Below are 15,296 nucleotides of genomic sequence, written 5' to 3' on the forward strand. Positions count from 1 at the left end.
GAAGAGTATATTATTTTCATAAAAAGTATGGGAGAATCCAAAAATTGAACTAGAATAGCAATTCCGCCAGTGACGTAGAATTTGGAAAGGGTCAACCATTCACTTTCCCCCGTCGTACGCCTCTGGTAATAGCCAGAAACGTTTGTTTAACATAATTTAGTAGTTTTTACAGTACCTATACTTCCTCCCAAGTATGAAAAGGATACGTCGAATAGTTTTAGAATGCTGGGCAAAAATAGTTTTTAAATTTTTAGATAAAACACCCTGTAACTCAGTAAGAAACCACATTTTATTTAAGTGTTTTAGGTTAAATCTTCGTATTTTGTGCTAAGGTTTCTCCAGTTACTATATGGACAATTATTAATGAAACACCCTGTATACGTCTCTGCTGTTTACGTTTTGTTTAGTTTTTAATAATTTATAAATATTTATAAAATTAGCACAAGCCACAGACAATTATTGTTCGTTCGACATATTCGCTGCCTCAGGACGAATAGATGGATCACTGCTGCGGCAAGCCTCATGCGGGAGCGTGTCCTCATACATTTTTTCCGACTCGAGGCATTCGGTGCGGCCTCGTGTTGCCTCATGCGCGTTCGTGCTCAAGTGAATACCCAGCTTTAGATTTTTAAAATATACGCTGTTTTTCACTAGTTTTTTTACGGACTACCCCCAACACACGCCTCTGTATTAACTGATAAAACACAAAATTGGCTAATTTCAGAATAGCAAACGGCCAGCAGTATTCTTCATTTCTCCTAACCTACAAATTTAAACTGTCAAAATGTTGTTTTGAAAAGTTATTTTTGTTGCTACAAAAACATTTACAGCAAAATTTGTTAGAATTGTCATAATTATAAGATGTTTGAAAGTGGAACAAGTTTTGGTGATGTAAGTATAAAATAGAGTACTTTTACTTTTTATTGTGACAGTTGTGAATACGCTCTATTTACAGGATGATTTAGAACTGGAGACATCATTTACACCAATCTTTAGTAGTACACAAAATAAATTAAATGAAAAACGTAAAAATGAAGTCTTTGCAGAAAAAAATTCTAAGAAAGTTAAAACACACCACAACACAGCAGCTTCATTTATTAAAAATCCAGCATTGGCAAAGGCAACCAAAGAGAATTCATTTTCACCTAATAAAGTTGTAAAAAGAATGTTTCCTGGTCCAGCTGGACTTTTACCTGACGATATAGGGAAGAAAACCATGATAACCTCTCGTAGTTCAAATGATGATTCCGAGGTAAATACTGTTTATATGTTATAATATCAATAACCACAGTTTGAAAGTACCTACATAGTACATTTTGTTTGAAATTAGTAGGTCATCTTCAAATTATTGACATTGATTCTTCTTCTTCTTAAGATGACATGCATTTCGGTATAGGTGTCCACCATACATTGTATTGTCAGGTGAGGTTTTACGTTAGGATTAAATAATTCTGCTTTTAGCAGAATTGAGAAGCATTTCATAGCAGTGGATTCTTGTCCAAAGGCGAATATTACGTTACCATGACATCCTTTTACGTCCCAAATCGCTCTTACCCTCTATCTATCCTTCAAGTATAAGTTGCTGAAAAGTGTACCATTCTCCTAGTAGTACTACTGAAGTCTTCTTACTTTTAACATAATTAAAAAGTTCCCTATCCTGTAAGCCCGCTCTTCTTAGTACTTTCTCATTTTTGACTCTGTCGTAGGCGTAGGCACCACATTTCAAAGACTTCAAGTTTGTTAATGGAACTGACCTTTAACATCCATTCTTTCATTCCTTACCAGATCGCAGGCCAAATGTAACACTTTAGCATCATTTTGACACTGATAAATTCTCATTAACTATACCTACATTTCTAGTCTAAACTCTTTAAAATGTACATGTTCAATTAGTACTTTTTAGTCTAGTGCATGAAGTAGCAATACTTGTTGCAACGAGTGAAGAATTTCGTCTGTCACTAAACATAAAGAAAATGAAATTCATGGTTATATCAAAGAAAAATATTAGAAACATAAAGCTACATGTAAATAATAAGACGATAGAATGAGTTCAGAATTATAACTATTTAGAAACAAACGATTATACCAAAGAAATCCGAATTAGAATAGAAAAGGCTAGAAGTGCATTCACTAATATGAAACAAATATTATGTAGTAGAGACCTCAGCCTAAATCTTAGAAAGCGAGTACTAAAATGTTATGTATTTTCTGTTCTTTTGTATGGTGTGGAGATATGGACTCTCAATAAACAATGCCTCAATAGATTGGAAGCATTTGAGATGTGGATGTATCGAAGAATGCTGAGAATCTCCTGGACAGATAGAATAACCAATGAGGTAGTACTAAGGAGAATACAGAACAGCAGGGAGATACTGGATTCCATCAAAATAAGAAAACTTTAATACTTGGGTCATATAACATGTGGTGACAGATATGAACTCCTAAAATTAATTATGCAGGGAAAGATTCAAGGAAGGCGCAGCATAGGTAGGAGAAAAATGTCCTGGCTGAGAAATCTCAGAGAATGGTTTGGATGAAGCTCAACTGACTCTTTCAGGCTGTAGTGTCAAAAGTGAGAATAGCAATGATGATTGCCAACCTTCGTCGTGGAGATGGCACATAAAGAAGAAGAAGTCTAGACCAGGGCTGTTTCGTGGCTGATTGAAGTCCATGGAGTTTTAGAGTCTATTTTGACCCATTGAATTAGATATTGTGTCAGAAGTGACAGGAATTACTATACTTTATTCTGCTAAAATTAATATACCTACTAACATCAGTCTTAACAAGAATCACCATCTCTAATTTCTTATCAGAGAATTGGGACCGTGCAAGTTCGTCAAAGCGACACCTGGTTTCTACGCTCAGACAGACAGACAGACAGAAAATTTATTGTTTTTAAAAATGAGTTTACATTTATAAAACACAATGTGATATAGTACAAACACAGTACAAGATACATTAAAATACTAACTATAAAATAACATTTACTATATTATTTTCTCTTGGATTTACTTGACTAAAAAAGAGTCTGGTCTATCTTCTCCAGTTGACAGACCTCTATTGTGATGCTCACGATCTAAAAATCTTCTTCCTAACCTAAAGTTAAATCGTTCAATGCCAATTTTTTTCGGCCAAAAAGCAGGATTGTAAATTTCTTCCCTAAGTCAGGTAGTACACCTATCATGAAACATTGATTATCCCTTCTTTTCTGGTCAGTTGGTAACAATTTTACTTGTATATCCTCGCAGTGTGTCTTAGTTATTATAAAACTCTTGATGTGGTCCGCATTTACACTATCCGGAACTTTTGAGATGAATAGCCACAATTTTTTGTCTGGTTTTTCGGATTTTCCATGGAAATCCTTATCACCAATTCCAGTTCCCATTATTTTCTTGCGTCTTTTTGTCACAATCTGATATCCTTCATTGTTTGTTTTATTCTCTGAACTCCCCATTGTGATATGATTAAGATTCATTTTTGTGCTTTCCTCATTTTCGACAGTTAAATTTGTAATGTAGTCACATGTCTGTTTGGTTTGAATATCCATTAATTGTGCATTTAATTCGTTTGTAGTAATTTTTGAATTGCCCTGTATATTAGAATTCCTTTCAACATGTTTGGTGTTTTTATCATTAAAATTTTTATTTGAGTCAGTTTCATTGTTTGTTTTGTATTTAGAATTCATTGACTGGACACTGGCCGTCTTATCTTCATTACCTTGAGTTTTTATTAAACCCTCATTAGCAGTTGTGTTGGGTTTTTGTGAGATTTTGGTTCTGGTTATCTCTGATTTCAATAAATTTAATTTTTCTAGCAAATGTTCATTATTTGATTTTAATAGATTATTGTTATCTAATAATAAATTGTACTTATCATCTTTTTCAGCTAACAGCCTTTTTAACCACTGATTTTCTATCACTATGGCACTAAATGATTCGATGGGTTGTCCATCACTATTTTGGCAACAGATTACATGCGAATCCCCTATCTTGAAGAATTTCACTTTTTTTTCACAGCACATGAGATATGATAACTATTTCCACATACTATACAAACGAGTGTTTTATTAGGCTTCATTTGACAACATTTAAATGTATTCTCTTCAAAATCTACCTCTTTTACTATACGCTCTGAGCTTCGCTGGTGTCGCTCCTAGCGGTTACTAATTCAACTTTTACCGGTAATTTTTAAATTTATTATTTAATTGTTATCGCTTAATATTTACAACGCAAAAAAGTAATTAAATTGTAATCGATTTTTTAAGATTTCGCTAATCATTTTGACATTCTATTGATAAAATATGAATTTCTTAGTTCGGATACTTTCACAATTATCGTGTAGATGGCGCTAAGATTAATTTATAATTACATATTACGGAACATTAAAAAAACTTAAATTCAGTATTTAAAACGTAAGTATATTTAAGGTAAAAATATATACCACAACTTTGACCAACTAATATTTTTTATAATTAATGTTTTTAATTTTAATTTTAAATTAGGGTCAATCAGGGTAAATGGAAACTAGGGGTAATTGAAAACAGCTTAAACTCTGTATTCAAACATCCCGCTTATTAATGTGCAATTTGTCTGTTAGTTGTAGCGGCAACACTGCTCCTAACATTCTATAATATTTCATGGCGGTGAACGATTAATGCGAAGGTAAGCTAATTTAAATTATTTACTACCATATAATTTGACGAGCAAACCAAGCAATGGAATAAAATAATCTCGTTTTCATTATTAAATATGTTTATACTGTTAGTCTTAGCATGTATCATGGTAAACAAATGATATGTTTAGATGTTGTTTTTAAGGTTAGCTAAATAATATTGTTCGTTTGGGAACTAGGAAGTGTTCCCATTTACCCCATCTAAATAATACGTTCGGGGTAAATGGAAACACATATTTGGGGTAAAAGAAAATATGTTTCCTTTTACCCCAAACAATTTGTTGTAACTCTAAATTGTTTCAGATGCCACGGAACTACGTTAAAAAGAGATCGGCGCGGCCATATTCAGCAGAAGACTTACGAAAAGCAGTTGCTGACGTTTCAACCAATAATTTAACATATCGGCAAGCTTCTGCTCTCTATGGAATACCAATTTCTAACATCTTCAATAGAATTAAAGGTCGTAAAATTGCTGAAGGAAAACTAGGTGGTGGAAGAAATCCCATTTTCACACCTGAAGTGGAACATGATATTGCTCAATGTCTCATGGAACGATCGAAAATGGGCTATCCTTGTTCAAAAGATGAATTGCTTCAATTAGTGCAGAATTACGTGTTACAAAATCATATAAAAACGAGCTTTAAGGATGGAAAACCTGGACACGATTGGTATATTGGGTTCATGTCCCGCCATCCTAGGTTAACCTTAAAGAAAGCTGAACATCTCCAAAAGTCAAGGATGTTAGCAAGAAACCCAGAGATAGTTTATGATTTCTTTGATAAATTGGAAGAAGTAATTTCAACTTACAATATCCTACCATCATTTACATTTAATACTGATGAATCTGGATTTAGTTCGGATCCTTCAAAAGTCCGTGGCATAGGCATCAAAGGAAAAACCTTAAGTCGCGTTAGCGGGGGTTCAGGTCGAGAAAACACCACAGTGTTGGCATGTTCAGCAGCAGACGGCACAATACTTCCACCTCTGATCATATTCAAAGGAGCTGCGGTCCAGGCTCGTTGGACATCACCCGCCGCTTATCCTGGTACTCTGTACGCAACAACGCGAAATGGATGGATGGAAGAAACACCTTTCTTTTATTGGCTGCAAACTTGTTTTATACCCCATGTGCGCAAAAAACGTTTAGAGCTGGAACTACCAGATGCAACCGCTCTACTTCTATATGATGGTCACAGCAGCCACGTAAGTCTACGCATAATAGAACTTGCTATGGAGGCTAATATTCAAATTATCAAATTTCCTAGCCATCTAGGCCAAAAGATCCTAGCCAAAAGATCCTTGACAAGTGAAATCCAAGTTGCAAAAAAACCAACACCTCGTTTAAAGCAGCTGCGGTACGGAGAGGTAGTAACGACGGAAGAGGTATCTGCTAGGTTCAGAGAAGCTGAGAATAAAAAAATAAAACGACCCAAAACAGTTGCGAAATTAAAAACTAGTAAAACCAACACTACAGGAAATAAGTTAAAAAAGAAAACATCTAGTAGTTCTTCCGATGATAATTCCAGTGACACAATGTCTCTTCATGATGAATCCGATGATTCTAAGTTTGTCAATTCAGACACCGAACAGAGTTCAGAGGAGGATTCAAGAAAGTTGCATTTTTTACAAGAGAATAAGAAAGCCAAAGCCGAAAGTCTTGAGAGCTCGGATGAAACAGAGATGAACATGCCACTTGCAAAATTGCGTGAAAAAATACAAGTGAAAGTTGGAGACTTTATAATTGTGAAATTTATTTACAATCTCGGCACTAAAAAACAAATCAAGAAAAATTTTGTTGCCGAAGTAGTCGACTTGGATATTAACATTTCAGCAAAATTTTTTAGAAAATCCAGTAAAACTACTGACACCTACATATTTCCCTTGGTAGAAGATAAGCAAGTGATTAATTTTGACCAAATAGTAGCTATAATAAAACCGTCAAATATTATGCGTGGTCGATATGTTTTCCCAAATATTTCAGATTACCGTTGTTGCTAGATACTTATTTTCATATGTTTATTACTAAATGTCTTAAAATGTACTAAAGTTAGCTACTTAGGTTTTATTCACATTTATTTCTTAAATTTAATAATTCTCTTTTCTGTTATTTTTTGTACTTTTCATAAATAAATTTTTTTTATTGGAAATTTTTGTATCATCGTTACTCAAGGATGTATTAAGAATGTTTCCATTTACCTCTTAGTGAGCTTAGCTGATATTCGTTGTAAGTAACAGGTTGTTTTCGTTTACCCCAATATTACGGGTAAATGAAAACATTCATGGGGTAAATGGAAACACTCTAAAAAAATTCCTAGTCTGGCTTTAAGAAAAATTTTTGTGTCTTTTTGTGTATATTCTAACAAAATAAGCTTAGAAGTATCAGTCATATACAGGAGAACTTAAAATTTTCATTTATATTTTTTCTAGATAATTTTAAAGAAAAGTCTGCAAAAATCGTTTCCATTTCCCCCGATTGACCCTAATCACTTTGACATATATGTCAAATTTCCGGTAAACGTTTACAGACTTGTCACTACTGGCGCTCGCCTACTGGCGCTCGCGACTTTGTAAATATCCCCTCTACGTACGAGCTCACAGCGTATAGAGAGAGGTGACAGCACATTTTTACTTTCCGCCATCTTGGATAGGAAGTATGCAGCTCAGCAACATTACTCGCACTTTTAATTATATTGGCCAATTATATTAGTCCTGGTTACTGGATAATTGTCAGGGCCATAGTTCAAAAAATTAATAAGAAAAAATAAGATTCAGGTTATGTTATTAAAACGTAAACAATTGTATGTAGTAAATAAAATTAGTTATTAAAATGCAGTACTGCAAGCAAAATACAATTAATTAAATTTACCTTTATATAATAATTGCATATCATATCAATATTGTGGAGCAATATATAATTTTTCTTCTCCATTGACAGTAGATATGAAATATACGTCAATTTGACAATTTCAATTGACAATGAATTATTTAAGAAAGTTACAATATTTCTCCGCTATTCTCGCACGATCGTTTCTCGTATCCCCTCCAAGTACTTGCACACCGCGAATAGAATAATACTAAAGTCAAAATTTAAATAGATTTAACATATTCCAACACCTTTCAGGAATTTTTCTTCTGTTCTCAAAGATCAGTATCAACTTTTACAGAGGGCCCATGGAAACTAATGACAGAAGATTTTTCTAGCTGCAACGATGAGCAGCTTTATAATAAGTTTACTATTAGTTGGATAAAGAAAAAGTATTGCCAGAAACGAGTTTTAGACAATTATAAAGCTCCATTTTTAGCTGCTATTATTCAAAATTTAGAAATTGTTGATGGTAAAAATCCATCAGTACACATAACTTTAAAAGATACTACAGGTAAGTAAAATTTTTACATTTGCCACAAATTTAAAATGTTAGCTGTGTGTGTCACTCATCACTGACATTCGGTTTCCCTCTCCAGTACGGATGTTGCTTATGAGCGACATGTGTTTCCCTATAGGTAATGGATTCTGACAAGAGCAAGAACCTTGAAAATTTCATGTAACTAAACTTTACTAACTGTACTAAATCGGCATGACTCATAGCTCTTATCAAAATCCAATACCTCTATGTTCCAACCGTTGCGTTAGTGTGAATTCAGCATTTGAGAGAAGTACTTAATATGTATGACTCATAGCTTTTATCAAAATCCAATACCTGTACCTACGTTCCAACCGTTAGTGTGAATTCAGCATCTGAGAGAAGTACTTACAAAATATACACAGGAAATAAGTTAATTGCATAATTTTGAAAACAGAAATAGTTGAGTATAAATTTGAATAGGTCTTAAATTAGACAAAGTAAACATTTTTTTGTCTACAGTGTTTGCTTTTCCTTTAAGGGGGTGTATTAGAGTATCCTAATTAGAATATTTGAAGAAGTTAAAAGTTATGGAAATACACATAAACACTATAGGAAGAAGACTTGCATAAACATATATGCCTCCACGACCAACCAGTCCAAACAAAATTAAAACCTTACGAAGAGAATAAGATCAAAACAGCCTTTCTAAATATTGACAAAGCGCCTGTACAACCATTTGAAATTGATTTTTTTCCTCCAATGATATAAACAAATAGAACTGTTTAGAAACTACTCTACCAATCGGGTAGCACATACAGGGTAGCACATACTTTTGCACATACAGGGTAGCAAGAAAGTATGGAAACACGGTAATTTCTCGGAAACCGCTGAAACGATTCTTATAGCTTTTGGTGGTTAAGGGAATTCTAATGCAGCCGATATTATAGTGGTAATTACATTGTTGTCAAATATTCCGTTTTTCTGGAAATCTAATGAACTTTCTTATTTTAAATAGAACACCCTATATATTTTTTGCGTTTTGAAGTCCTTAAAAAATACTGATTATTTTTTATGTTATATTCTCTATACCTAGATGCCATAATTTCGGAGTTATTGCTACATTTATTAAAAAATAATTTTATAAACAAATTGTAAAATTCATTTCTTTCGGCCCGGGTAGATATTATTTTAGGTTCTTTTGATCATTGGGAACAAAAAATCTCGTTTGTAATTTTCCTCTAAAGTTAATCATTTCCGGGTTATAAACAATTTAAAACTGAAAAAATATCGAAAAATGACGATTTTCTAGGTACAAAAACACAGTAAAAAATATTATTTTTGAAACTACGAAGTGCCTAAATTTAAGATAAAACCTTATTGCATCACCTACATATAAATGATTTGGTCTTGTTTAATTTTAAAACATTTTGTTTTAGTTGGTAATGCAGCCCGATCGCCCGTCCTCTCACATGCGCTTCATTAACAATAAAAAACAATGTTTTAGATGCCAAAACGTGCCAAAAATTCTTATAGGGAGCTCATAGAAGAATGTTTGAGCTTGAATTTACCACTATAATATCGGCCGCATTAGAATACCCTTAACCACCAAAATCTATAAAAATTGTTCCAGCGGTTTCCGAGAAATTAACGTGTTTCCATACTTTCTCGCTACCCTGTATAATAACTACATAAAAACGCATATCGTAAGATATGTTTTAAATATTTTTTTTGTTTATTTTAATAATTATAAACAATTAAAAAAATGGTTACTTTTGTATTTAATTTACAATAATTTTTTTGGGCTAGGGCATCCCTGCCATTTCGTTCGTTGCAATCCGTAACTGCATGCCGGGGTTTGTTTTGGTTGGATCGGGGAGAGCAGCATATGTGCCTCCTGATGAGAGACTAATAAGTTTCGAAACGGGTAGAGGTGCTTGCTACACTCTCTGATTGAACTAGAATCTGATGAACTTGCACATTTTTTTATTACATAATAATGTTCAGTTTTGTATAAAAATGAGATTTCCAAAATTTCACGCTTCAAAAACTCATAATAACTTAGAAGTACAAATTTAAAGTCTTCTGTATCTTAAAATAGTTCAAACGACCCGTGATGTCACAGAGTTTAACTATATGGTTCCGTTTATGGTTATATTAAGGCCCGTATTCATAGTCGAGACTCAAGTCAGCGTCGATGCTCAAGACCGACCTTGAACAAATTTGTGTTTCATAAACCGATCTCAACCTCAAATGCTGTCTTGAAGAGCCGAAAAATGACACTAATGACAGCTGAGTCTCATGTCGTCGATATACCTACCTTAAGGCTGCGTTTCTAACCTAACTTTGTTTGTTTTTATGTTTTAATCTTGATTGAATATTAATTTTTTCCAATTCAGTTCCACTTCCAATCCATATTTTTTCGTTTTTCTAATTACAATAAAAAACGTATGAAGAAGTTGAAGAATTATTAGAGTTTATTGATTGTGTTGAAGAAGAAAATCGCCCGGAAAGTATACAAATTCGTGATAAAATTATATATCTAAAATCCAATGGAGTTTTAATATTGAATTTCATCAGAGCATTCAAGAATACAGTTATCAAGTTATGACATCTTAATAGTTGATCCAAGTGCATTAGCAGATCCAAGAGCTAAACTGGAAAGTAATTTTGTGTCTTTCTCTTGTTCTACATTCAACTGGAATTTGTTTATTTATTCTGTGAATATATTATTGAATCCTTGTATTATGTTAGATATCTACATTCTTTTTATTTTATTTCTCAATATGTATTTTTATATTTTATTTTAAAATAAATGAGTATGAGTTTCCCTCCTTTTAAATAAATGTTTATTTGACAAACCTTTCCTCACCAATTATAAAGTTAATTATGCATGTAAACAGCCATATACTATTTATGCAGATGACATTGTCGTCTTAATAAAAAAAACTGAAGTTGGTTAGGAACTTGAAAGGTGAAGCAAGAAAATGCGTGTCTATAAACGAAATCAGAACAAAATATCATATTGAAATGTGTGGAGAGATAAAATAGAATACATTTGTCACACTAAAAAAAGGAACAAAGGCATACACAATTCTGGACCTCTGAGGTAAACTACACTATGGCATTTCGAGCAACTGTGTTTGCAACAAAGTTTAGAGCACTTAGGATGTTAATAAAGATCTGATATATCCCATAATTGATTGAGAGTCAATATGACCATATTTTAATGATAATATATTACCCATTTGTATAATCCAACTAATAAAATAAGTGGATTAAAGGAACTTGTTTAAAATAACACCATGTCGACATAGTGTAGTTTATCTCCGAGGTCCAGAATTGAAAATGCCAGTATTTGGCATTTCAATACAAGTATTTGGGAGTGACAATAATTGATAAATATAGAAGAAGGAAGAAGAAATAGAAAAGATACTTCTAAACGGAAGCATGGCTGAGGAATATCAGAGATTGAACTAACCTGAGCGTTGAAGAGATATTTCATATTACAAAAGATAGAGAACCGTTTAAAGAAGTGATTGCCAACCTTCGTTAGAAGACAGCACAATAAGAAGAAAAGGAAGCAGAACAATGGTATAAGATTGAAGTCAAAAATGTATGTAGGGCAGCTATAATTCAAATATGAAACAGGCATTTGACCAGTGGCTTCGTATGATTGTGACAATTGGACAATAAATAAGAAAGATGAAATGAAAGTAGACATCTAGAAAAGAAAAGTATTGTAAGAAATTTTTAGTGGATTTAGGCACCAGAGTTTTATTTGCTCAGTAAGAAATAAAGGAGATCTCCCAGTGTTTTCTCTATGTACATACTTTGAATAATATTTCATTAGTACCCATTACCCCACCAAGAATAAAGTAATATCACAGTATTTTGTTATACTGGGGTAATATTCACAAATATATACTTTTGTGCTGTTATTTGGGTAAGAAAGATTGTTAATATTTTATATCAATATTGTTTTTGTTGCTTGGTACAAAATCCTGCTAATAATTTAAGTTTATCTGACTCATTCATATTGACAAGGGACGATTTTATTGAAAGATAGTTCATTCGATTACATAAAATCAAATTTAACTTAAGAATATCAGTCAGAAAAATCATAGCATGTGATTTGTCTTTAAAAATTTAAACATCAAATAAATTTAATTTCAAACTTAAATTGTGACTTATCCCAAGGAAATTGTAAATTGCATTGTATATTAAGTTCCAATGTCATGGTTTCTTCGTTAGTTCTTTGTTTTGTAGTTTTAAGTCTGATGAAGTATATAAACAGAAGAAAGCTGACACCATAAAACGGTAGGTACTTACTATGAAGCACCCAAGTTTTTCCTTCCTTTCAGTGAGAAATAAAGGGTATCTCCTAGTGTTTTCTCTATGTTCTTTGAATATTTGATTAGTACCCATTACTCCCCAACAAAAATAAAGTAATATCACACTATTTTGTCATTTTTAGTGGGGTAATATCAATATCCACAAATAGCATTGACATTTAGAATTTTAAACAGTTTCATGTTTTCAATGTCATACATTTATCTTGAATACCTACATTAACTCCAAAATAAAAATAGATACATAAGTATATTTATATTAACATAAGTATAAACAGAACATTATTTACATGTAGGTACCTACATAAAACCATTGTTTTAAAGATCCAAATTTACAATGCAATCATTTATCATAAACACAAATAATAATGAAAACTTGAAAACTATAAGAGATTACGGATATACCGATTACCAATAACCTCTGAAATAATAGCACATTATTGAATTAGAAAAAATAAAAATGTTATCTTCCCACCCATATAATAAATTTTATTTAACTTAAGCATTTAAATAATTTATTTTCAAAAAACAAATTATGTAAATAAAAATATTGCAAAGATAATTGACAGAATCTGCATTTTATTTGGTGTCCTATGTCAAATTTACAAAATTCCCTAGATTTCAATGCTTGAGCACAACCTTAACCGAGAAAACCCGAAGTATCGTTTATGAAACAGAACGAAAACTTGAGCACGACGCTACCGTAAGATCGACTTAGCTGAGCACGACCTCAAGATAGGCTTGAGTACCGACTATGGATACGGGGCTTAGGTATATTCTTCTTCTTTAGTTTATTGGCCTCCACCTACTTGGCTATTTGGCCAGCTCATCGTCGCGTAATAAAGGAAAAATATTTATATTATCATGACATTTATCGTATGTCATTGTAATAATATATACCAGTTTGTTGAGATTGGAGTTTGATACAGTTTTTGAAGGAAAGGAAAAAAGGTTTACTATGAAAAATAAAACCATTTTGTAAAAGTACAAGTTTTCTATGAATAGTTCAAACGATTAAAAACACTTGTAACGTCACATAATTGTATTTTCTACTGACGTTTATAATGTCTAATTTAAAATTATATACAATTTTGTTTACGAATGTAAACATATAACCCCGTGACTCCACGGGGCCAATTTGTAATCGTCTTTAGGGGCCAAACGAAAGACAAACTTTTTATCTTTGATACATGTTTTAAATTATGTTCTCTTGTGATTTATATCATTTTTTCGAATTTAAAATTTTATGCAAGTTCCCTATTGAAAATGGTTATTCATTTTTGAATAACTTTTTTGTTTTTAAGTATTTTTTAATTTAGAAAATCTCATTGTAAGAGCAAGTATTTTCAAGAAAGTCGTCTGTGGAATGTCTTCATCTATGATACCTAGTTTTTTTCATAATATGAAAAACATCACGTTTTTGCTTAAATGTTAATAAAAAAACCATGACGCAGTAAAAATATCGATACCCACAATATGGTACACATTTTCTATAGAGTCCTCCTCGATATTCCAGTTAAAAAATAGCTGCCAGTAATTTTTCGATTTTTTAAGTGCTTTTTTGACTTTATTTCCTGGGGTAATATGTATTAATATTTAGTGCGAAGGTATTATGTAGTTTTCTTACATATCCATTTGTTTTAGGTACCATCGATGGTGTAATTATTCACAGATTCTATAAAGACCACTCAAAATACTTCACCACAGGCTCAGTTGTGGTTCTAAAACAGTTTGGTGTTTTAAACTCAAATGAGAGACACTGTATTACCATAACTTCAAAAAATGTGCTTGTTATTTACCATATACGAGATCCAAATAAAGAAGATGCTGATAATACAGAGATAAAAGAACCTTTTGAAAAAGTTGTCTTGCAGCATTATAATATTGAAGATATTTGGAAAGAAGCAAATTCAAATGTCGCCAAAGTATCAAAAAATAATAAAAACCTTTTAAAAAACATAAATAACACACCTTATGGTAAGAATAAAAGTAGTTCTCACAATATTTCGAGAGGTATAAATATTTCTCCTCAAAACAATGCCTCTCTATCAAATATGAGGCATAATATTCAGCAGTCCAGCTGTAGCAATTTTTTGTTGCCAAATATTAATCACATATCTACACATAACCAAAATAGGAATAATATGCCAGAAAATTTCAGTTTGGAGAAAGGCATAGCTCAACACGAATCTAAGAAAAAGTTTGATTTTAAAAAAGTTGGCACTGATGTAAGCCCAACGAAACCGACTAATGCTGAAAATGTAGTGATAAGTTGTAGTGAGATGTCTGTTACAGCCGATAAAAAGGATAGTGAAATATGGAAGTCTGTATTGGAAGATGTTGATTCTGAGTCGCTGTTTGGTGATTTTTAACTTTTTGTTTAATTATTATGTAAATATTTGTACGGAGGCAAATTTATATACATTGTTTAGTTTTATATTTTGCTTATTATTAACCTTCCAGCGAGTGAATCCTATAATTTCACACGAGCGGGCGTGTGTCGTAAATTTTACGTCTTTTTTGTAAATAATAACACGTGTCTCCTTTATCAGGATCGGCTGCAAACATCGCGAATATCATAAAGACATTTATCCTGAAAAATAATATTGATATATCGAATTTAAGCGCAGTTGGATGCGATGGTACGGTAGTGAACACCAGCCCTCAAGTATATTGTTGGAAAATTCTCGAGAATGAAAAATCAGAGAATATTCTCGATATGGAGAATTTTCTGAGAATGAACCCTATGACGCACTTGGGATATTGTTGAAGATGAAATAGGGTATTAAAAATCATAAAATTATATACAAAATTATGAGACTAAATAACAGTGTTCTTTATATATAAACAAAATACCAAAAAACAACACAGAATACAAAATTTATTTGATAAAATAATGAAAGTTTCTTCTTAACAACAAATAATGCAAGTA

The 15,296-nt window shown here is 32.3% G+C and overlaps 1 protein-coding gene across 1 annotated transcript; it reads left to right on the forward strand.

Annotated features, from left to right (window-relative positions):
* Window positions 1–580: 580 nt before the first annotated feature.
* Window positions 581–14,801, forward strand: LOC114332547 (uncharacterized). Its single transcript, XM_028282373.2, has 4 exons — window positions 581–891; window positions 956–1,252; window positions 7,793–8,048; window positions 14,009–14,801. The coding sequence occupies exons 1-4, from the start codon at window positions 862–864 to the stop codon at window positions 14,734–14,736; spliced, it is 1,311 nt and encodes a 436-aa protein (XP_028138174.2). The 5' UTR covers window positions 581–861; the 3' UTR covers window positions 14,737–14,801.
* Window positions 14,802–15,296: the final 495 nt, after the last annotated feature.

This window comes from Diabrotica virgifera, chromosome 2 (genome assembly GCF_917563875.1).
Source record: "Diabrotica virgifera virgifera chromosome 2, PGI_DIABVI_V3a".
In the NCBI taxonomy this organism is placed as follows: domain Eukaryota; kingdom Metazoa; phylum Arthropoda; class Insecta; order Coleoptera; family Chrysomelidae; genus Diabrotica; species Diabrotica virgifera.